This window comes from Oncorhynchus nerka, linkage group LG24 (assembly GCF_034236695.1).
Source record: "Oncorhynchus nerka isolate Pitt River linkage group LG24, Oner_Uvic_2.0, whole genome shotgun sequence".
In the NCBI taxonomy this organism is placed as follows: Eukaryota; Metazoa; Chordata; class Actinopteri; order Salmoniformes; family Salmonidae; genus Oncorhynchus; species Oncorhynchus nerka.
Genome location: NC_088419.1, coordinates 70,399,036 through 70,424,363, shown reverse-complemented (window position 1 = coordinate 70,424,363; position 25,328 = coordinate 70,399,036). Strand labels below are relative to the sequence as shown.

The following is a 25,328-nucleotide window of genomic DNA, read 5'->3' as shown; positions in this document are numbered from 1 at the left end:
TTCAGCCTAAAAAAAAGCATTTACACTCATTTACACTTTATCAATATTTTAAATTCCTTCAGTGGCACTACGGGGTGCCTGAGGACATAGTCTCTGATCGGGGTCCCCAGTTCAGGTCCAGGGTCTGGAGAGCGCTCATGGAACGTCTGGGGGTCTCTGTCAGTCTTACTTCAGGTTTTCACCCCAAGAGTAACGGGCAGGTGGAGAGAGTAAATCAGGATGTGGGTAGGTTTCTGCGGTCATATTGCCAAGACCGGCTGGGGGAGTGGGTGACATTCATCCCCTGGGCAGAGATGGCCCAAAACTCACTCCGCCACTTCTCCACTAACCTCTCTCCTTTCCAGTGCGTACTGGGGTATCAGCCGGTTCTGGCACCGTGGCATCAGAGCCAGATTGAAGGTCCTGCGGTGGATGAATGGTTCAAGCGCTCAGAGGAGACCTGGGACGCCGCCCATGTGCACCTACAACCGGCCGTGAGGCGGCAAAAAGCGAGCGCCGACCGTCACCACAGCGAAGCCCCGGGGGACATGGTCTGGCTCTCGACCCGAAACCTGCCCCTCCGCCTGCCCTGCCGGAAACTGGGTCCGCGGTTTGTGGGGCCATTCAAAGTCCTGAGGAGACTGAATGAGGTATGCTACAGGTTACATCTTCCCCTAGATTACTGTATTATACCCTCGTTCCATGTGTCTCATCTCAGGCCGGTGGTGGTTGGTCCACTTCAGGAAGCTGAGGTGCGGGAGGTTCCTCCGCCCCCTCTGGACATCGAGGGGGCCCCGGGGTATGCTGTTCAAGCCATCCTGGACTCGAGGCGTCTGGCGAGGGGCCTTCAGTACCTCATGGAGTGGGAGGGGTAAGGTCCAGAGGAGAGATGCTGGGTGCCGGTGGAGGACGTCCTGGACCCTTCGTTGTTGCGGGATTTCCACCGTCTCCTCCCGGATCGCCCTGCGCCTCATCCTCCGGGTCGTCCCTGAGGTCGGTGTAGGCGCGCTGCTGGAGCCGCGCATCAAGGGGGGGGTACTGTCACGACTTCCGCCGAAGTCGGTCCCTCTCCTTGTTCGGGCGGCGTTCGGCGGTCGACGTCGCCGGCTTTCTAGCCACCGCCGATCCACTTTTCATTTTCCATTTGTTCTGTCTTTGTCTTATCACACCTAGCTTCACTCACCAATCACTTGTTTATAATTTAACCCTCTGTTCCCCATGTTGTATTTATGAGTGATTGTTATTTGTTTTGTGGATTATTGTCAGGTGTTGCACTTTTGTTTTAGACCGTGTTTTTGGCACTGTTATGTGTTATGTGCTGTTATTTGCTAACTGGTATTAAAGTGCGCCTGTTTATTATACTCCGCTCTCCTGCACTTGACTTCGCCTCCCATATACACGCATTACACAAGCGGCACCATGAAGACCAAGGAGCTCTCCAAACAGGTCAGGGACAAAGTTTGGAGAAGTACAGATCAGGGTTGGGTTATAAAAAAAATATTAGAAACTTAGAACATCCCATGGAGCACCATTAAATCGATTATTAAAAAATGGAAAGAATATGGCACCACAACAAACCTGCCAAGAGATGGCCGCCCACCAAAACTCACGGAGCAGGCAAGGAGGGCATTAACTGGAGAGGCAACAAAGAGACCAAAGATAACCCTGAAGGAGCTGCAAAGCCCCACAGCAGAGGTTGTAGTATTTGTCCATAGGACCACTTTAAGCCGTACACTCCACAGAGCTGGGCTTTACGGAAGAGCAATCAGAAAAAAGCCATTGCTTAAAGAAAAAAATAAGCAAACACGTTTGATGTTCGCCAAAAGGCATGTGGGAGACTCCCCAAACATATGGAAGAAGGTACTCTGGTCAGATGAGACAAAAATTGAGCTTTTTGGTCATCAATGAAAACGCTATGTCTGGCCCAAACCCAACACCTCTCATCACCCCAAGAATTTCGTCCCCACAGTGAAGCATGGTGGTGGCAGCATCATGCTGTGAGGATGTTTTTCCATCGGCAGGGATTGGTAAACTGGGCAGAATTGAAGGAATGGTGGATGGCGCTAATTACAAGGCAATTCTTGAGGGAAAGCTGTTTCAGTCTTCCAGAGATTTGAGACTGGGACGGAGGTTCACCTTCCAGCAGGACAATGACGCTAAGCATACTGCTAAAGCATCACTCGAGTGGTATAAGGGGAAACATTGAAATGTCTTGGAATGGTCTAGTCAAAGCTCAGACCTCAATCCAATTGAGAATCTGTGGTATGACTTAAATATTACTGTACACCAGCGGAACCCATTCAACTTGAAGGAGCTGGAGCAGTTTTGTCTTGAAGAATGGGGAAAAATCCCAGTGGCTAGATGTACCAAGCTTATAGAGACATATCCCAAGATTTGTAGCTGTAATTGCTGCCAAAGGTGGCTCCACAGAGTATTGACGTTGGGGGGATGAATAGTTATGCTCGCTCAAGTTTAGTTTTTTTGTCTTATTTCTCGTTTGTTTCACAATAAAAAATGTTTTGTATCTTCAAAGTGGTAGGCATGTTGTGTAAATCAAATGATTACAACCCCCCAAAAAATAATATATTTTAATGCCAGGTTGTAAGGCAACTAAATAGGAAAAATGACAAGGGGGGTGAATACTTTCACAAGCCATTCTTCAATTACATCGAGCTGATTTCTGACGTGCTTGTCCCTTCTTTTTACGTAGTGTATTTCTGTATTGTATTAGTAATTCACCATAGTGAAGGTGTAGACTCAGGTTTTCTGGGTCTCTATGTTTTTGGTTGGATAGGTTTCTCAATTTCTTTCTTAGGTTTTTGCATTCTTCATCAAACCATTTGTCATTGTTGTTAATTTTCTTAGGTTGTCTGCTTGAAATGTTTAGATTTGATAGGGAAGCTGAAAGGTCAAATATACTGTTTAGGCTTTCTACTTCTAAGTTTACACCTTCACTATTACAGTGAAATGTTTTGTCCAGGAAGCTGTGTAAAAGGGATTGAATTTGTTGTTGCCTAATTTTTTTTTTTTTTTGGGGGGTAGGTTTTTACACTACTTTCCTTCCATCTATAGCATTTCTTAATATTGTACAGTTCCTTGGGCTTTGTTGTCTCGCGATTGAGTATTGCTCTGTTCAGGTAGACTGTGATTTTCCTGTGATCTGAAAGGGTGTTAGTGGGCTGACTGTGAACCCTCTGAGAGACTCTGGGGTGAGGTCAGTAACATGCAGTACTACTGCCAAGGGATGAGCTGTGGGTGTACCCACCATAGGAGTCTACAACAGCCTGCCTCACAGTTAGCACCACGTCACAGTTATAAATGTTTATTTTTTAAGAGAAACGCCATGGCGGCTGCGGTGCAACTTAGAAATAACCTAAATACCCGCTACGGGTGACCGATAGCTTTTTACCCGGGACATCGTTTTCAAAGTGACACAATGTGTCAGAAAACCGCGAACATGGCAACACTGCTGGAAAATTATGGGTCTCCTATAGTTTCTCAAAGACACATGCAAAATGTATGGCAAATATGTCTGTAAACTAAGCTTCAAACCAGTATAACGCGAACAACATCAGTCTTAAGTTTCATCATATGTCCGTCCAAACGTTGGTGTAAAATGTGACGTGAATATTTGGTGCAAGTAAATGATGAAGCAGTGCCTGTCCACTAGTTCTCGACTGTCAACTAGTGCTAACTGTCCACTACAACTCCCAAAATCCATTGCTTCATGCTAAACCCAATCCGATTAGTCTGTCTGTTATGCCAATCAAACAGCAGAGGGCTCCAATCGCCTGCAATGCGGTAGTAGTTTATTTGTGATGGGCGGGTTGTACATTGCGTTACGTAGCTGCTTGTTGTAATCGTTCATATTATAGCCCAGTGTTTGTAATCCGTTGTTTTCAACCTGACGCAACTTCGTGTGTTTACTACTCACTCATCTATTATTTTAGATCAGTTATACGAAGTAGTCTGTTTTTTACGCCTGGGGAGTGGGGTTGAAGTCTGGCCTCTAGCTGCGGCTGCGAATTAACTTAATCTTTTCTCAGTATCGTCCTGCATTGAAACATTTTTATTTAATAAATATGACGGTGAGGGGGAACCTGTAAACTAAATGACTGTCAGAAATATCGCCTCCATTTGTAATATGGTAAGGAGCCAAAGCGCTATATTGCCTGCTGCAGTCACAGTTGGGAACCTTGTGTAATGACGATGAGAGAGGGTCGTGGTCGAATTGCTCCTGGGGGCTCGAGCTGATCGGCTGTAGCAATCAATCCACCGGTCCTTACTTGACCGGGATGCAAAGGGTGCGGAAGGGTCCAACATTTCAGCATCTCACATGTAGCTCTATCTTGAATGAATCGTCAATCAAGTACAAGGGTGGAGCAAAAACCCCAGACAATCTGCCCTCCCTGGAATGAGTTTGACACGTGATCTAGAAGGTCCCTATGTCACACTTTACATTCGTGTGCCCGTAATGTGTAATTAGGCCTAAGTACAATGTAACAAGTAATTATAATACTCCTAGTTGTTACACTGTGCATGAATGCACATTAATAAGGACAATAATGTAAAGTGTTAACTTTTTTACTAACATCACCACCACAAAATGGAATGTGTTTATTGAATCTGGCAGTTGATAAAGATTAAAAACTTGAGGAATGTGTCAAGTTTTAAAGGTCAGGAGTGTTATTGTGATACAGAGCATTTGATTAGTGATGAAGGGACCTATATTGTTATCATCTGGTCTTTGTGGTTTTTCTCCTTTGTACTAATGTTTGTATGCTTTGGTTGAACAGTAAGACAAGCAAGTGTATGTTGTCTAGTTTGATAAAACACTTAATGTATCTTTGGGGATATGAGCACATGCTCAACTGTGTGTGTGTGTGTGTGTGTGTGTGTGTGTGTGTGTGTGTGTGTGCAAACAGGTATGAGAAAGTGAAGCTTGAGAACTCAGTCAAAATGAATATCAGAGACAACAAAGCAAAGTATTCTGTTCTGCTTTGACTGAGAGAGAATGACCGTGATTTCGAGACTAAAGCAACTTTAGCAGAAGTCTCTCAACAAAGCCACAGCTTCATCTGGAACCTCTCTGAGCTCTGGTTAGTCAATGGGCTCTGTCAGGAGATAAGTGGCCCGTCTCTCCACTCTGAGAATGTTAAATGCTCTTGAATCTTTACATTGTAATAGGTCTACTTACCCCCCCCCCCCCAAGTTAAGAGGTTGGTACTGAGTTTCTCAGACGATGAAACCAAAGGATCTCTGACTTCCAGTAGTATGAATAATCAGTGTTTGTGATGGGAAACTGCGAGCTTTATGAAAGCCATAAAAGGCTGGAGTCGACTGCCAGTCAATGTCAGAAATAATCTAGGCATTTATCTGAAGCAAAGGTTAGGCTATTATGTGAAACATAGACATGTGCAGCATGTGACCTCTCTATAAAGATGTTTTAGTTTGTCAGTTCCCTGCTATATAGTTGCCAAGATGACTTCCAGGAGATAGAACAGACACGTGTGAGTGGGACACTCCAGATGATGATGTGTAGCCTATTTCATGCATAATAAGGATGTTTGACAGTCTATATTAGAGCTTGTGTTCTCTCTCTGGTCTCCCTTAGGGCACCAATGCCTCTGCTCTAGAGAAAGACATTGGTCCGGAGCAGTTCCCAATCAATGAACACTACTTTGGATTGGTCAACGTGAGTGTCATTCACTTGGTCACCTTCTGAATGATCATTATATACACTGGCATCCTTTTTAGAACAAGCTGTCCACTAGGTCACTACTGAGTTATGTTTCCCATTGGACAGGTGATTGGTGTTGACGCTTTGTATTAGAAGCAGGTTGTTTTGTCTGTTTCACTGCTATTTTATTTCAGTTAGCAAAAAAATATATTTGAGGAGCTTCTGTTACCAACTAGTTTGTTTGCCAACCCTTCAGATGGAGATTGTTGATACTCAAAGCAGAGTGTGGCTGCTTTATATTCATTAATCTATCTGGCTCTTATTTAATTTTTAGGTCTAAGAACTAGGTTTGCAAAATTCATGGAACTTTCAATTAACTTCCCTGTTTTCCTGAAATCCCGGTTGGAGGATTCCCGGAATCGGAAGGGAATAAGCAGGAAATCCAGAATCCTCAAACCAGGATTTCTGGAAAACCATGGAATTTGTTGAAAGTTCCTGGAATTTTGCATCCCTAGTAAGAACACAAAGCATCTCTCCTTGTGTATACACAGTCATTGTTGGAGGTTACGGTCATGCTGCTTGCATCTTTCCTCCATGTTTACAATCTTAAGTTTACCGATCCTCAAACACACTCATAAGAATCTCACCCCTCTTTCTTTCTGGGTGGACCCTCAGTTTGGGAACACTTGTTACTGTAACTCGGTGCTTCAGGCCCTGTACTTCTGCCGGCCCTTCCGGGAGAACGTGCTGGCCTACAAGGCCCAGCAGAAGAAGAAGGAGAACCTGCTCACGTGTCTGGCAGACCTCTTCCACAGCATCGCCACCCAGAAGAAAAAAGTGGGAGTCATCCCGCCCAAGAAGTTCATCTCACGCCTGCGCAAGGAGAATGGTGAGACAGACTACACCAAACCTAAATACAATCACTGTCTGCCTGGACTGACTGGGAGAGGGGACTATGGTGGTATACCATCATAGCTAACATGTTATATAGCTTAAACCTGCCATATGATTGGTGTTGGTAGTAAGTCAAGACTGCTGAGACCAGTTGCCTTGAATCAAGTTTTCAGCTCAGATAGGTATGTTTTGAGCTGAGGGTAGGGAAGGGCTAGAGGGGCAGTAGAAGTGTTTTTGTCAGGTGGTTGTCACTGTCGGGTGAAGGGCAGGTGCATGTTGTGGTGGCGGTAAGGTCATTCAGAGCATGGAACTGGAATAGAGGCAGATTGTTCTCAGTAGTCTGACTCCAGGAAGCACTCTCTATGAATGAACAATGAACATCTCTGTGTGGACTAGGGACTGGTCAGCTGCCTTCTCTCTTTCACATTCTCTCTCTCCACTTTCACTTTTCACACACGTATCTGATTTATGTGTGTCCATGTGCATCAATGTGCCTTGATTCACCTTGAACACGACTGTCGACTGACTGACCACCTCTTCACACAGACCCTCCAAGTGTTGCCCTAACAGCCCCTGTCCTGTGTCTCCCCCTATAGACCTGTTTGATAACTACATGCAGCAGGACACCCATGAGTTCCTCAACTACCTGCTGAACACAGTGGCAGACATCCTGCTGGAGGAGAAGAAGCTGAACACGGTGGCAGACATCCTGCTGGAGGAGAAGAAGCTAAACATGGTGGCAGACATCCTGCTGGAGGAGAAGAAGCTGAACACGGTGGCAGACATCCTGCTGGAGGAGAAGAAGCTAAACATGGTGGCAGACATCCTGCTGGAGGAGAAGAAGCTGAACACGGTGGCAGACATCCTGCTGGAGGAGAAGAAGCTGAACACGATGGCAGACATCCTGCTGGAGGAGAAGAAGCAGGAGAAGCAGAACGGACGCCTCAAGAACAACGGAACGGCCATCACCACGGAGACCGAGCTCGAGAACAAGACCATGGAGCCCACCTGGGTGCATGACATCTTCCAGGGCACGTTGACCAATGAGACACGCTGCCTCAACTGTGAGACGGTGAGTCCATCAGGGCCATTGTTTCTGTGGTAGTGGGTTTTATGTTCTCTGATAGTGGTCCTAATTTCACCAAGTCATGTGAGACATAAACACTTATGTAAGAATACTTTATTGATTCATTTTCCTTACAGTCCACAAAAATGTGTGTCTTGCTTTTTTACTCAACTCCCAAGATCCTTCCTCAGCAGTGTTGGTAATGCTTTGTCAGTACCCTACCAATCCATCTGTTCCTGTGAGTCCCTGTGAGTGTTGTCTCTGTCCTTACTCCCTGCGTCCCACAGAGGGATTAGCTCTGTCTGTAATGAAGAAGGAGATGAGGAGATTGTGAGCTGAGCTCTGACAGAGATCCTCCAAGCTGTGTCACCGGGCTCCCATTATGCCACTCTCAGAGCAGAAGACAGGAGGGAGGAAGGCAGAGATTGGCCCCTAACAGTCGTCTTCATCACGCTACAGGCACTCAGCTTCTCACTGATACATCCTTACAACCCTATCACAACACATCAAAGAGACCTGCTCTCTCATCTCGTGTACCAGCGTGTGAGCTGGCATCGGAGCAGGGCAGCATCAATTCATCTCATCTCTGTCTGTCTCTCCCTGTCTCTGTGTATGTGTCAGGTCAGCAGCAAAGATGAGGACTTTCTGGATCTTTCTGTGGACGTAGAGCAGAATACATCAATAACACACTGTCTCAGGTAATATTTACAGTGCCTTAGGAAAGTATTCACACCCCGTTTGTTGTGTTACAAGGTGAGATTAACATTTATTTAATTGTCATTTTTTGTAAACGATCTCACAAAATACTCAAATGTCAATGGAAGAAAAATTCAAACATTTGTAAAAAAAATATATAAAAAATGAAACACTAATACACACTGGGAGTATACAAAATATTAGGAACACCTGATTTGTCCATGACAGAATGACCAGGTTAAAGCAATGATCTCTTATTAATGTCACCTGTTAAATCCACTGCAATCAGTGTAGATGAAGGGGAGGAGACAGGTTAACTTCTTGCGATAGCAAATGTTCAGTTTTTCCTGAAAGAGTATTTGTTTAGGACAAATCGCTCCGTTTTCTGCGTCACGTTTAGCTACGAAAAAAACCTGTATCCAGGATTGTGTAAATCTATCCGCAAGCTCATTAGCATAAGACAACGTTAACTATTCATGAAAATCGCAAATTAAATGAAATCAATATGCTAGCTCTCAAGCTTAGCCTTTTGTTAACAACACTGTCATCTCAGATTTTCAAAAATATGCTTCTCAACCATAGCAAAACAAGCATTTGTGTAACAGTATTGATAGCTATTGATAGCTAGCGTAGCATTTAGCGTTAGCATTCAGCAGGCAACATTTTCACAAAAACCGGAAAAGCATTCAAATAAAATAATTTACCTTTGAAGAACTTTGGATGTTTTCAATGAGGAGACTCTCAGTTAGATAGCAAATGTTCAGTTTTTCCTGAAAGATTATTTGTTTAGGACAAATCGCTCCATTTTCTGCATCACGTTTAGCTACGAAAAAAACCTGTATCCAGGATTGTGTAAATCTATCCGCAAGCTCATTAGCATAACGCAACGTTAACTATTCATGAAAATCGCAAATGAAATGAAATAAATCTATTTGCTCTCAAGCTTAGCCTTTTGTTAACAACACTGTCATCTCAGATTTTCAAAATATGCTTTTGAACCATAGCTAAACAAGCATTTGTGTAACAGTATTGATAGCCTAGCATAGGATTATGCCTGGCATTCAGCATGCAACATTTTCACAAAAACCAGAAAAGCATTCAAATAAAATAATTTACCTTTGAAGAACTTCAGATGTTTTCAATGAGGAGACTCTCAGTTAGATAGCAAATGTTCCGTTTTTACAAAAAGATTATCTGTGTTGACAAATCGCTCCGTTTTCTTCATCACGTTTGGGTAAGAAAAAAAACGAAAATTAAGTCATTAAAACGCGAACTTTTTTCCAAATTAACTCCATAATATCGACAGAAACATGGCAAACGATGTTTAGAATCAATCCTCAAGGTGTTTTTCACATATCTATCGATGATAAATCCTTCGTGGCAGTTGACTTTCTCCTCTGAAGAAATGGAACGCGCATGGACCTAGAGATTACGCAATAATTTTGACACAGGACACCGGGCGGACACCTGGTAAATGTAGTCTCTTATGGTCAATCTTCCAATGATATGCCTACAAATACGTCACAATGCTGCAGACACCTTGGAGAAAGGGCAGGCTCATTCCTGGCGCATTCACAGCCATATAAGGAGACATTGGAACACAGCGCCTTCAGAATCTGGGGCATTTCCTGTATGAAACTTCATCTTGGTTTCGCCTGTAGCATTAGTTCTGGGGCACTCACAGATAATATCTTTGCAGTTTTGGAAACGTCAGAGTTTTTTCTTTCCAAAGCTGTCAATTACATGCATAGTCGAGTATCTTTTCGTGACAAAATATCTTGTTTAAAACGGGAACGTTTTTTATCCAAAAATTAAAAGAGCGCCCCCTATCTCGAAGAAGTTAAAGAATCATTTTTAAGCCTTGAGACAATTGAAACGTGGATTGTCCAGGCCCAAGTCCTAAGAATATGTTGTGGGCACTCACAGCCTCCCGGGTGGCAGGAATGCACGTAGAGTTGGGAGAGATGCGACTTCAGCTGACCATGACATATTGGATCTAAAATCTAAAAGGACACATGGTTACACATCCTACTAAAAAGGTACTCCTAGAGTGCTGGGAACTAAATCTGAATACAAGTTTTGGGTGGATTGGCAATGGCATGGCGATAGAGATGGGGTTGTTTGGGAGGGAGTTTAGCCCCTCTGTGGTTCTTCCTACTATTCCACCTTGGTGTCTCCCTCAGCCAGTGATAGATCTAGGGTTGCTTGAGAGGGTAAACGATGTTGAGGAAGGAGTAGATTCAGTTGTAAGTGAACATTTTAGGAACACTGTACTAGGGATTTTTTTTTGTAAACCTTATTTTACCAGGTAATTTAGCTGAGAACACATTCTCATTTACAGCAACGACCTGGGTAATAGTTACAGGGAAGAGGAGGTGGGGGTGAATAAGACAATTGTAAGCTGGGGATGGTTAGGTGACCATATGAGGGCCAGATTGAGAATTTAGCAAGGACACCAGGGTTATCACCAAGTTCCATGGGATCTTTAGTGACCACATAAAGTCAGGACACCCGTTTAACATCCCATCCGAAAGATGGCACCCTAAACAGGGCAATGTCCCCAATCACTGCCCTGGGGCATTGGGATATTTATTTTTTAGACCAGAGGAAAGGGTGCCTCCTACTGGCCCCCTAACACCACTTCCAGCAGCAGCTGATCTCCCATCCAGGACCAACCCTGCTTAGCTTCAGAAGCAAGCCAGCAGTGGGATGCAGGGTGGTATGCTGCTAGCAAAAGGAAGACACCTGTATAAGATTCAGGAAAAGGTGGGGGCAGGGAGGTCATCAGGCTGAGAGAGAAGGGAGAAAGTGTAGTCACAAGGCTGAGACTGGGACACACAAGGCTCAATAGTACATTGAAAGTGGTGGGGAAACATCCGACTGGGAGGTGTGATCATTGTCAGGAGGAGATGGAGACAGTGGAACACGTTCTATTTCAGTGGCAGAAATATGGGAGGTAAAATAAGCGATTGTTATTAGATTTGAGGAGTAATGGGGTTGAAGAACCAAGATTAAGTGAACTGCTGGGGAAATCTTCAGGGGATGTAGTATTTAATTATCTATTTAGTTTCCTTAGGGACACAAGAATATTGGGTAGGATTTAGACCTTCACTGTCTCTGGTCCACACTCCAGTTCAGTTGTTGGCAGTAATGCATCTTAAAGTTGGTTGCCAACTGCCATAAAAATCCACAGAATAATAATAATAAGAAGAAGAAGACATGGATTGTGTATGTGTCAGAGGGTGAATGGCAAAATATTTGAGTGCCTTTGAACGGGGTATGGTAGTAGGTCCCAGACGCACTGGTTTGAATGTGTCAAGAACGGCATTGCTGCTTAGTATTTTACGCTCAACAGTTTCCTGTGTGTATCAAGAATGGTCCACCACCCAAGGGACATCCAGCCAACTTGACACAACTGTGAGAAGCATTGGAGTCGACATGGGCCAGCATCCCTGTGGAACGCTTTCACCACCTGGTAGTCCATGCCCCGACGAATTGAGGCTGTTCTGAGAACAAAAGGTGGTGCAACTCAATATTAGGAAGGTGTTCCTAATGTTTTGTCCACTCTGTTTATCTTGATTACATAAGTATTCAACCCCCTGTGTGTGTCAATACATGTTAGAATCAACGTTGGCTGTGATTACAGCTGTGAGTCTTTCTGGGTAAGTCTCTAAGAGCTTTGCACACCTGGATTGTACAATATTTGCCCATTATTATTTTCAAAATTCTTCAAGCTCTGTGAAATTGGTTGTGTTGATCATTGCTATACAATCATTTTTCATGTCTTGCCATAAATTTTCAAGCAAATTTAAGTCAAAACTGTAACTCGGCCACTCAGGAACATTCACTGGCTTCTTGGTAAGCAAGTGCAGTCTAGATTTGTGTTTTAGGTTATTGTTCTGCTGAAAGATGAATTCATCTCCCAGTGAGCAGATTGAACCAGGTTTTCCTCAAGGATTTTGCCTGTGCTTAGCTTTTTCAGTTTATTTTTATCCTGAAAAACTCGCCTGTCTGTAACGATTACAAGCATATCCATAATATGATGCAGCCAACACTTTGCTTGAAAATATGGAGAGTGGTCCTCAGTATTGTGTTGTATTTGATTTGCCAAACATAACACTTTGTATTCAGGAAAAAAAATGAATTGCTTTGCAACAATTTTAGCAGTATTACTTTAGTGCCGTGTTGCAAACAGGATGCATGCTTTGGAGTATTTGTATTCTGTACAGGCTTCCTTCTTTTCACTCTGTCATTTAGGTTAGTATTATGGAGTAACTACAATCAAATCAAATGTATTTATATAGCCCTTCGTACATCAGCTGATATCTCAAAGTGCTGTACAGAAACCCAGCCTAAAACCCCAAACAGCAAGCAATGCAGGTGTAGAAGCACGGTGGCCAGGAAAAACTCCCTAGAAAGGCCAAAACCTAGGAAGAAACCTATAGAGGAACCAGGCTATGAGGGGTGGATAGTCCTCTTCTGGCGGTGCCGGGTGGAGATTATAACAGAACATGGCCAAGATGTTCAAATGTTCATAAAGTCATCATGCCAGGTAGTCCTGAGGCATGGTCCTAGGGCTTAGGTCTTCCGAGAAAGAGAGAATTAGAGAGAGCATACTTAAGTTCACACAGGACACCGGATAAGACAGGAGAAGTACTCCAGATATAACAAACTGACCCTAGCCCCCCCCCGACATGTAAACTACTGCAGCATAAATACTGGAGGCTGAGACAGGAGGGGTCAGGAGACACTGTGGCCCCATCCGATGATACCCCCAGACAGGGCCAAACAGGAAGGATATAACCCCACCCACTTTGCCAAAGCACAGCCCCCATACCACTAGAGGGATTTCTTCAACCACCAACTTACCATCCTGAGACAAGGCCGAGTATAGCCCACAAAGATCTCCGCCACGGCACAACGCAAGGGGGGGCGCCAACCCAGACAGGAAGATCACATCAGTGACTCAACCCACTCAAGTGACGCACCCCTCCTAGGGACTTCCGGGTTGGAGCGAGCAGTCGCATCCGCACTTCGGTCTGCACTTCGGTCTGCAGGTAGTATAACTTTTCATTACATTTCATTATAGTACAATGGTTTGATTTGTCTAATCTTAGCAATTTCTTCTTAGCTAGCTACATAGCCGTCTTTGTATCAAAGATAATTGCGTAATTATCGTATTTCGTCGTCCTAACGTATCTGCCCAGCAGCTAGCCAGCTAGCTAACGCCCACCGTCTACATAGCTAGCTACTTAGCCGTCTCTGTATCAAAGATAATTGTGTAGATAATTGTGTAGTCTAGAGCGATTTTCTAGGTTACCTAGCCAGCTATTGTCGTTCTTTTAACGCAGCTAGCCCCTGAATCAACAACGCAGCCAGCTATTTGTCGTCCTTAACGTAGGAGACACTGCTAGCTAGCTAACAGCTAGCCAACGTCTACCGATTAGAACTCAACAACCCGGTCGCATTCCGCCTCGCTCCACAGGTAGTATCACATTTTCATTTCATTTCATTACAGTACAACGGTTTGATTTGTTTGATCGTAGCTAGCTACATAGCTAGCTACATAGCCGTCTCTGTATCAAAGATAATTGTGTAGTCTAGAGCGATTTTCTAGGTTACCTAGCCAGCTATTGTCGTTCTTTTAACGCAACGTAACGTAATCAACAACGCAGCCACTGCCAGCTAGCCTACAAAGTCAACAACGCAGCCACTGCCACCTAGCCTACTTCAGCAGTACTGTATCATTTTTAAACATTTTAGTCAATAAGATTCTTGCTACGTAAGCTCAACTTTCTGAACATTCGAGACGTGTAGTCCACTTTTCATTCCAATCTCCTTTGCATTAGCGTAGCCTCTTCTGTAGCCTGTCAACTATGTGTCTGTCTATCCCTGTTCTCTCCTCTCTGCACAGACCATACAAACGCTCCACACCGCGTGGCCGCGGCCACCCTAATCTGGTGGTCCCAGCGCGCACGACCCACGTGGAGTTCCAGGTCTCCGGTAGCCTCTGGAACTGCCGATCTGCGGCCAACAAGGCAGAGTTCATCTCAGCCTATGCCTCCCTCCAGTCCTCGACTTCTTGGCACTGACGGAAACATGGATCACCACAGATAACACTGCTACTCCTACTGCTCTCTCTTCGTCCGCCCACGTGTTCTCGCACACCCGAGAGCTTCTGGTCAGCGGGGTGGTGGCACCGGGATCCTCATCTCTCCCAAGTGGTCATTCTCTCTTTCTCCCCTTACCCATCTGTCTATCGCCTCCTTTGAATTCCATGCTGTCACAGTTACCAGCCCTTTCAAGCTTAACATCCTTATCATTTATCGCCCTCCAGGTTCCCTCGGAGAGTTCATCAATGAGCTTGATGCCTTGATAAGCTCCTTTCCTGAGGACGGCTCACCTCTCACAGTTCTGGGCGACTTTAACCTCCCCACGTCTACCTTTGACTGATTCCTCTCTGCCTCCTTCTTTCCACTCCTCTCCTCTTTTGACCTCTCCCTCTCACCTCCCCCCCTACTCACAAGGCAGGCAATACGCTCGACCTCATCTTTACTAGATGCTGTTCTTCCACTAACCTCATTGCAACTCCCCTCCAAGTCTCCGACCACTACCTTGTATCCTTTTCCCTCTCGCTCTCATCCAACACTTCCCACACTGCCCCTACTCGGATGGTATCGCGCCGTCCCAACCTTCGCTCTCTCTCCCCCGCTACTCTCTCCTCTTCCATCCTATCATCTCTTCCCTCTGCTCAAACCTTCTCCAACCTATCTCCTGATTCTGCCTCCTCAACCCTCCTCTCCTCCCTTTCTGCATCCTTTGACTCTCTATGTCCCCTATCCTCCAGGCCGGCTCGGTCCTCCCCTCCCGCTCCGTGGCTCGACGACTCATTGCGAGCTCACAGAACAGGGCTCCGGGCAGCCGAGCGGAAATGGAGGAAAACTCGCCTCCCTGCGGACCTGGCATCCTTTCACTCCCTCCTCTCTACATTTTCCTCTTCTGTCGCTGCTGCTAAAGCCACTTTCTACCACTCTAAATTCCAAGCATCTGCCTCTAACCCTAGGAAGCTCTTTGCCACCTTCTCCTCTCTCCTGAATCCCCCTCCCCCCCCCCCTCCTCCCTCTCTGCAGATGACTTCGTCAACCATTTTGAAAAGAAGGTCGACGACATCCGATCCTCGTTTGCTAAGTCAAACGACACCGCTGGTTCTGCTCACACTGCCCTACCCTGTGCTCTGACCTCTTTCTCCCCTCTCTCTCCAGATGAAATCTCGCGTCTTGTGACGGCCGGCCGCCCAACAACCTGCCCGCTTGACCCTATCCCCTCCTCTCTTCTCCAGACCATTTCCGGAGACCTTCTCCCTTACCTCACCTCGCTCATCAACTCATCCCTGACCGCTGGCTACGTCCCTTCCGTCTTCAAGAGAGCGAGAGTTGCACCCCTTCTGAAAAAACCTACACTCGATCCCTCCGATGTCAACAACTACAGACCAGTATCCCTTCTTTCTTTTCTCTCCAAAACCCTTGAACGTGCCGTCCTTGGCCAGCTCTCCCGCTATCTCTCTCAGAATGACCTTCTTGATCCAAATCAGTCAGGTTTCAAGACTAGTCATTCAACTGAGACTGCTCTTCTCTGTATCACGGAGGCGCTCCGCACTGCTAAAGCTAACTCTCTCTCCTCTGCTCTCATCCTTCTAGACCTATCGGCTGCCTTCGATACTGTGAACCATCAGATCCTCCTCTCCACCCTCTCCGAGTTGGGCATCTCCGGCGCGGCCCACGCTTGGATTGCGTCCTACCTGACAGGTCGCTCCTACCAGGTGGCGTGGCGAGAATCCGTCTCCTCACCACGTGCTCTCACCACTGGTGTCCCCCATGGCTCTGTTCTAGGCCCTCTCCTATTCTCGCTAGTCACTTGGCTCTGTCATAACCTCACATGGTCTCTCCTATCATTGCTATGCAGACGACACACAATTAATCTTCTCCTTTCCCCCTTCTGATGACCAGGTGGCGAATCGCATCTCTGCATGTCTGGCAGACATATCAGTGTGGATGACGGATCACCACCTCAAGCTGAACCTCGGCAAGACGGAGCTGCTCTTCCTCCCGGGGAAGGACTGCCCGTTCCATGATCTCGCCATCACGGTTGACAACTCCACTGTGTCCTCCTCCCAGAGCGCTAAGAACCTTGGCGTGATCCTGGACAACACCCTGTCGTTCTCAACTAACATCAAGGCGGTGGCCCGTTCCTGTAGGTTCATGCTCTACAACATCCGCAGAGTACGACCCTGCCTCACACAGGAAGCGGCGCAGGTCCTAATCCAGGCACTTGTCATCTCCCGTCTGGATTACTGCAACTCACTGTTGGCTGGGCTCCCTGCCTGTGCCATTAAACCCCTACAACTCATCCAGAACGCCGCAGCCCGTCTGGTGTTCAACCTTCCCAAGTTCTCTCACGTCACCCCGCTCCTCCGCTCTCTCCACTGGCTTCCAGTTGAAGCTCGCATCCGCTACAAGACCATGGTGCTTGCCTACGGAGCTGTGAGGGGAACGGCACCTCAGTACCTCCAGGCTCTGATCAGGCCCTACACCCAAACAAGGGCACTGCGTTCATCCACCTCTGGCCTGCTCGCCTCCCTACCACTGAGGAAGTACAGTTCCCGCTCAGCCCAGTCAAAACTGTTCGCTGCTCTGGCCCCCCAATGGTGGAACAAACTCCCTCACGACGCCAGGACAGCGGAGTCAATCACCACCTTCCGGAGACACCTGAAACCCCACCTCTTTAAGGAATACCTAGGATAGGATAAAGTAATCCTTCTCACCCCCCCTTAAAAGATTTAGATGCACTATTGTAAAGTGGCTGCTCCACTGGATGTCATAAGGTGAATGCACCAATTTGTAAGTCGCTCTGGATAAGAGCGTCTGCTAAATGACGTAAATGTAGGGACGGCATGAAAGAGCACCAGTAAGCCAGTGACTCAGACCCTGTGATAGGGTTAGAGGCAGAGAATCCCAGTGGAAAGAGGGGAACCGGCCAGGCAGAGACAGCAAGGGCGGTTCGTTGCTCCAGAGCCTTTCCGTTCACCTTCACACTCCTGGGCCAGACTACACTCAATCATATGACCCACTGAAGAGATGAGTCTTCAGTAAAGACTTAAAAGGTTAAGACCGAGTCTGCGTCTCTCACATGGGTAGGCAGACCATTTCATAAAAATGGAGCTCTATAGGAGAAAGCCCTGCCTCCAGCTGTTTGCTTAGAAATTCTAGGGACAATTAGGAGGCCTGCGTCTTGTGACCGTAGCGTATGTGTAGGCATGTTCGGCAGGACCAAATCAGAGAGATATAGGTAGGAGCAAGCCCATGCAATGCTTTGTAGGTTAGCAGTAAAACCTTGAAATCAGCCCTTCCCTTAACAGGAAGCCAGTGTAGGGAGGCTAGCACTGGAGTAAAATGATTTTTTGGTTCTAGTCAGGATTCTAGCAGCCGTATTTAGCACTAACTGAAGTTTATTTAGTGCCTTATCCGGGTAGCCGGAAAGTAGAGCATTGCAGTAGTCAAACCTAGAAGTAACAAACAATGTTGTTGACCCATCCTCAGTTTTCTCCTATCACAGCCATTAAACTCTTTAACTGTTTTAAAGTCACTATTGGCCTCATGGTGAAATCCCTGAGCGGTTTCCGTCCTCTCTGGCAACTGAGTTAGGAAGGACGCCTGTATCGTTGTACTGACTGGATATATTGATACACCATCGAAAGTGTAATAACTTCACCATACTGAAAGGGATATTCAATTTCTGCTTTTATTTATTTTGACTCATCTACCAATAGGTGCCCTTCTTTGCGAGGCATTGGACAACCTCCCTGGTCTTTGTGGTTGAGTCTGTGTTTGAAATGCACTGCTCCACTGAGGGACCTTACAAGGATCTGAATGTGTGGGGTACAGAGATGAGGTAGTCATTCAAAAATCATGTTAAACACTATTATTGCACAGAGTCCATGCAACTTATTGAGTGACTTGTTAGGCACATTTTTACTCCTGTACTACTTATTTAGGCTTTCCATAACAAAGGTGTTGAATACTTATTGACTCAAGACATTTCAGCTTTTCATTTCAGCTTTTTTAATTTGTAAAAAATGTGAAAAACATAATTTCACTTTGACATTATGGGCTATTGTGTGAAGGCCAGTGACAAAAATCTCTATTTAATCCATTTTAAATTCAGGCTGCAACACAACATACAGTGGGGCAAAAAAGTATTTAGTCAGCCACCAATTGTGCAAGTTCTCCCACTTAAAAAGATGAGAGAGGCCTGTAACTTTCATCATAGGTACACTTCAACTATGACGGACAAAATTATAATTTTATACCAGCAATAGTGTGTGAAAACCTTGTGAAGACTTACAGAAAACGTTTGACCTCTGTCATTGCCAACAAAGGGTATATAACAAAGTATTGAGATAAACTTTTGTTATTGACCAAATACTTATTTTCCACCATAATTTGCAAATAAATTCATAAAAAATCCTACAATGTGATTTTCTGGATTTTTTCCCTCATTTTTTCTGTCATAGTTGAAGTGTACCTATGAGGACAATTACAGGCCTCTCATCTTTTTAAGTGGGAGAACTTGCACAATTGGTGGCTGAACAAATACTTTTTTGCCCCACTGTATGTGGAAAAAGTCAAGTGGTGTGAACACTTTCTGAAGTGTACCTGTTACCTTTCTCAACTAGAACTATTGTACACTTGCCAACCCTGCTGTAGATAGAGCATCCTCTACTCTGTGTATCAGCCTGACTGACGCAGTCCCCTCTGTGTGTGTCCCTAGGGACTTCAGTAACACAGAGACCTTGTGCAGTGAATACAAATACTACTGTGAGACATGCTGCAGCAAGCAGGAGGCCCAGAAAAGGTCTGTACACACTGTTTAGCTGTGTGTCTGTCAGTCTGTATGTGTGTGTCAGTCTGTGTATAACTCCTTTGTGTGTCCCTATAGGATGTGTGTGAAGAAGCTGCCTATGATCCTGGCCCTGCACCTGAAGCGATTTAAGTACATGGAGCAGCTGCATCGATACACCAAACTGTCCTATCGTGTTGTCTTCCCTCTGGAGCTCCGCCTCTTCAACACCTCTGGAGACTCTGTCAACCTCGACCGCATGTACGACCTGGTCGCTGTGGTCATCCACTGTGGCAGGTAGGACACACCCATGCACACACACACACACACACACACAAGACATTGTATCCAAACTGAAATGTACTGTACCTATAGACACCATATTATTCTCATATCAGTGCTTCCCCTTTCTTCCTCAGTGGACCCAACAGAGGACACTACATCACCATAGTGAAGAGTCATGGCTTCTGGCTGCTGTTTGATTATGGCATCGTGGAGGTGTGTGTCTCAGTTAGGGTTGTTATGGTGACTGTATTACCGCCACACCGGCAGTCATGAAGGCAGTCAAATTCCACGTGACCGTTTAGTCACGTTAATTAGGCTTCTCCAAGCTCTGATGCTGCTGCTGATGGTCATTAGTAGCCTACCAAACTTGCTAACTGCCTGGTACTCAGCACTTTATTGTCCCTCTAATCACTCTGACATCAATGTAAATGTAGTTGAAAATCTAATCAAACACTTTATGAGAGCCCATGAGTTCATGTTGCTCAACATTTCTATAGGTTATGCAATTGCGTGAGAAAACGAGAGCGATGGCCTCTATTAAAAAGAGGAGGACCCCATCAGCTTTCTGTAGGCTAGGCCTACTATATTTATTATTTTTTATTTTTTATTATTAAGCACATTGCTTATCTTTACAGCAGGAGTCTAGCCTACTTGGCTGGCATGAAAATTAACCACGGGAAAAGCGTCCTCCATTCGCTTTTTAAGTGCATATACAACATTTATTTTTTCCTTCCCCTAACTCAAAACAAATTTCACACATATATTATTTAGTATATGTGAAGACAAAATTAAATTAAGAATAGTCTGATGAATGACAATATTAGCCTATCACTTGTGAATTTATATTATTACTTGTGAATGATGTCCAGCGTAAGACAAGAAACAATGCCTTTTTTTGTGTGACTTTTTCGTATCATTGTCGCACACCTCATGTAGACTAACCCATAGGCCTATATGTTTTGATATGGTTGGTATCACAACTAAAATGGCCAAATAACTTATTAAAATTAAGCACATTAATCCAGTTTACAAGGGGTGTAGAGCCTAACAAAAGCAGCGTTTCAAGTTTGGGGAAGATAATTTTCACCATGAAAATGCACCTTTATAATAAACGCATTACATGCATAATTACATTTGCGGTCAATTTTGATAATGGTGTTTTCCCTCTCATGGAAGGTTCGCACTTATAGCCTACTGCCAGGTGCGCATTGCTGCGCTTATTATGTGAAGAAATAGCATAATAAAGTATCAACATTTTAAGCTAAATGTTCACATCTGTTACGTCAGCCTCATTGCAAAAAAACTTTTTTTTTATGCTAGTGGGTATATTCATTTGGGATCTATTGCATCACACAACTGTCCCAGACTATGTTTGGATTATTTATTTCTCGCACAGAATAAAATAGTTATACTTTTGTCCTATGGAGGATAGTAGATTGACATAGGCTAGTGCTTTTGCTGTTCGTTAGGCCAACTCATCTTGTTGGCTGACGAAAAGTAAATGTGGACAGTTCTTCCAATATCTTCAATATGAATTGGATAAGTATACGCGCAGTTGCGTCCCCTATGTGTCTGTCTTCACTTGTAGCCTGTGAGAAAGACCCGATCACGTGATGGAAGGGCCATGTGAGTGAGAGGTGCTTCGGAGCACGCAGCACTCCGGGAGATGGGAATTATAATTATTATATTTAGCCCAAGGGCACAATGGCCACTGGCTGCAAAAGGCACAGATTTTTTTAGGGGGCATTACTGCCACACACAGAGGATGCTGCCAGGAAATCTTAGGCAATATCAAGTGCTTGTCTAATTGTATATGAGAGACTGATGAAGTGTGTACACACAGCCTGCGCAAAAAAAACAAAGCGGAGCTCATGCCAGAGCTCATGCCTTTTTCAAATCATCAAAAGAGTTGCATCATGCAGCTTTACAATGTATTAAAAATCCAAACATATAGCCCAACGTTTGTAGAACAACTAATGTTCCATTAATAACTCTAAATTAAGAACAAATAATTTCTTTGTTTTCTGCTCAACACAGAATAGCCACATGTGCTCACTCCCTCAAATCATTTGGAGAAAATATTCTTTCTATTTTATTCAGCTTGGTTCATTTGTATTCGTCATACTATAAAATAATGCCACGAAGTACTAAGCAAATCTTGTCTGCTAAATGAACTAGTGTAGCCCACAGCCATACGGCATAGCCAGATCAGGGCCTAACATAAGGACAATATATGCTATTCTATTCTTCTGAAATAAAATACATTTTCTTCATATCATGTTTCTTTAGACATATCTAAAATAAATAATGATTTATTGTGAAGGTGTTGGCTATATTACATGGATGTATTAGACTTTAAAATGTAGATGTTTCAAAGGTCTGCATCAGTGGCTTGTAGGCTGTGTGTGGAAGCCAGGAGATGCTAAATGTGTTTATGTTAATTAACTGTCAATTACCGATGTTTGTTGGCCATCAGACCTGTTTATATGGCTCATACAGAATGTTTCATCATTTGTTGTCTCACTCTCTGGTTTACTCAGAAAATCGATGCCCAGGCCATCGAAGAGTTCTATGGGTTGACATCAGACATCTCCAAGAACTCAGAGTCTGGATACATCCTCTTCTATCAGTCCAGGGAGTAACTGGAATAAACACCCAGCCATAGAGAGAGAATGATTGGAACTCTGACCCTGACCCCTCTCTGAGTCATGTGCCAACGCCATTCCCTGTCTCACTGCCTTCCCTGGGTATGCCTGGACTTCATTTCCCATAACCCCATGCTCTCCCTCCCTGCATTCAGCATGCTGGGAAGACTGTGTAAACTGCCTTTTGTCCTTCAGCATCTGGACAGCACTTTAGAACAACAACAACAAAAACAAACAGTCACAACAACAAGGAGCAGGAAACATAAAGAAGCTACAACGGGCTGGTGTGTGATGCCCGTTTGTCTCCACCTGGGGCAGGTCTGGAGGTCTGAAGACACAGACCTCAGACCACAGGTCACTCTTCCTGGGTCTGCCTGGCATACAGAGCTGGCTGGACTGGTACAGGTACAGACTGCTATGGGAAAGAAGATTGTAATAGTTGTCTATTTTCACGCAGTCATAAGTTCATAAATACTTTTAGTAGGGTTATCCCGTGACCTTATATTTACAATGTCCAGCGCATAGATGTATTCTACCTGGGGAATGGCTAGAGCTGGGATGGAATGGGAGTTTTAGGGAGAGATATAAACTAGTTGAAAGAGGGTCTATGCATCTAGTGTCGCTGAACTGCATGTTTCGGTGTTCACTGGTTGAGCTGGTGTAGATTCAACTTGAGTTGTGACCAATCCAAACCTATTCATTGTAATGCTGAGATATGGTAGTTCTACAGAAGACCAGGATGCATGTAGCTCTCTGTCTGCTGCTCCCGTCCCCTAACATAGACTGGCCCAGGCCCTAATGCTCCTCTCCCAAGTTATAACCATGTTGTGATCCAGCCCCCACTCTAGAACATAGTCACTCACTGACACAAACTACATCTCTACTAGTTTGGTTTCTGTCTAATCCCTGTTTTGTAAACTCTTATTTATTTTGAATGTTATAATGTTGACTGTGCTTGTCATGTATTGTCATATTATGTCTTGTTCCTGTTCTTTCTCTTCACTCTGTCTCCCTCTGCTGGTCGTATTAGGTTACCTTCTCTTTCTCTCCTCCTCCAGCTGTTCCCCATCTCCTCTAACTACCTCGTTCACCCTTTTCCCACCTGTTCCCTTTTTTCCTCTGATTAGGTCTCTATTTCTCTCTCTGTTCCTGCTTCTTTCTTTGTCAGATTCTCGTTTGAGTTTCTCATGCCAGAACCAAACTATCGTCTCGTTTGCTTCACCCTTGTCCCGTCCTGTCGGAATCTGCCTGGCAAGTGCATCCTGTACTCAGCTAACTGTCTTATCGTTGGTACTGTGTCCAGTTCATCTGATGCTACGTTGTGTCCAGTTCATCTGATGCTACGTGAGATCAGGTACCTCTGTTCCTCTACGACCCGCGCCTACCCAGAGAGACCTGCAGCCTGTCGCCGCTAACCCAGCTATTCTCCTCTGCTGCTAAGAAGGGGGCTCTTTGTAATTATCAGAAGGACTTTTTGTTTCATTTGTCGCCCTCTCTGCAGGTTGTCTATTTTGCCATTATCTACATCTGAAGAGGATCTATGTCTTCCCTGTGTTTACATTAAAGGACTCTGTTTTTGTTAAACCGCTTTTGGGTCCTCACTCAAGTGCATAACAGTGCTGGTAGGTGGAGGAGATTGTGCCTCAGGGCTCGACCCATCCAGACTCAATCTTGTCGTGTTTTGTATGTAACATCTCCCCCCTCACTGAGTCTGGTAGGTCAGTGTTTCCCAACTCCGGTCCTCGAGTACCACCCAATGGTACACATTTTTGTTGTATCCCTGGACAAATATTCCTAATTGAACTCATTGAGGCCTTGATGATTAGTTGACAAGTTGAATCAGGTGTGCTTGTCCGGGGCTACAATTAAAATATGTACTGTTGGGGGTACTGGAGGACCGGAGTTGGGAAACATTGGTGTAGGTAATATACATACAGCGCTCTATGGGGTTGACAACATCTTTAGTAGCTTTACTTTGAAGTATATGGATAGCTGGACCCTGTTGTCAGGTATCATGAAAAGGAGTGTTTCTCACAGTGAGATTGGTGCAATAGGAGGTCAAGTGAGCTGATAAGATGCCGACTTCCCTTTGAAGAAAATATATATGTGATATTAAATGTTGGTATGCTTTGCTACCAGCTAGTCTCCTCTCAGTCGGTAGTGTGTATCTGTGAGATGATCAAAGGAAGTGGAACTATTTTGCTAGGTGCATTATGGGGCAGTGGTCAACATAATGTTGGCATGATGACAGAACGTTCCTGTTTATTCTTCTTCCTATGTTGAAATATTGGTGTCTTTACATGTGTTCTTGTAACACCTTGTTATTTTGCATAGTTGTCCCCCCCATTGTTAGGTACTTGACTTGGAACCAATGTTCTTTACTCAGAAGCTGTGCCTGGCAGACACTGACAAGTTGTGTTTAGTGTTAAGGTCACCAGTGGATCATAGAGACAGCTGGTTTACCATCCCATACGGTTAGGACCATGTACTGTAGACTATAACCATATCAAAGGTCCATATAGAGGTATATGAAGAAGCAATGCTGCTCACTGTCCTGTGGCACTCGAAATCACTGTGATACTGGAAGTATACCGACTCAAATACATCTCGCTAAGTGTGAAATAGAGATGACTTGGGTTGTTATGTGTGTGTTTCTTTTTTTTTTTCAATTTAAAGTTTTATTAAGTTCTTGTTTTTCAATCAACCAACAAAACACATTCCACATTCACAGATGTGACAGGCTTTAAAAAAATAAAAAGTCAAAAAATAATAATACATTTGAAAAAATTAAAATACAATTAAAATGAATGATAAAGTCAAATAAAAGCATTTATTTTTCTTAATCTATATATTTTCCTTGGTACCTGTATATACATACATACATACATACATACATACATACGCACATATACATACACACACACATACGCACACGTACTCAAAAACTAAATTAAAATAAAAACACAACAAAAAAAAAAACATACCACTTGCAGCAGCACTATCAAGGTTCTTATCAGCTATTTCAAGCATTCGCTGAGACGATGGGCCAATAATTCGTTTTTAGGTTTTACAGTACCTTACACAAAATGTATCTGCGCATTTCCCTAGTCACCCCGTTCACTCTGTCCAGTTTGAAATATAGTTGAATAGTGGGGACCAGAGTCTATCAAACTTGGGCTGTCTCTTG

General features: G+C 44.5%; 1 protein-coding gene across 1 annotated transcript; it reads left to right on the top strand.

Annotated features, from left to right (window-relative positions):
* The first annotated feature begins 3,792 nt into the window (after positions 1–3,792).
* On the top strand, positions 3,793–23,725 carry LOC115108528 (ubiquitin carboxyl-terminal hydrolase 12-B-like). Its single transcript, XM_029632989.2, has 9 exons — positions 3,793–4,126; positions 5,594–5,674; positions 6,335–6,548; positions 7,150–7,625; positions 8,241–8,317; positions 19,143–19,226; positions 19,311–19,508; positions 19,631–19,709; positions 22,037–23,725. Exons 1-9 carry the CDS (start codon positions 4,091–4,093, stop codon positions 22,136–22,138), a joined length of 1,347 nt encoding a protein of 448 aa, XP_029488849.2. The 5' UTR covers positions 3,793–4,090; the 3' UTR covers positions 22,139–23,725.
* The last annotated feature ends 1,603 nt before the right edge of the window (positions 23,726–25,328 follow it).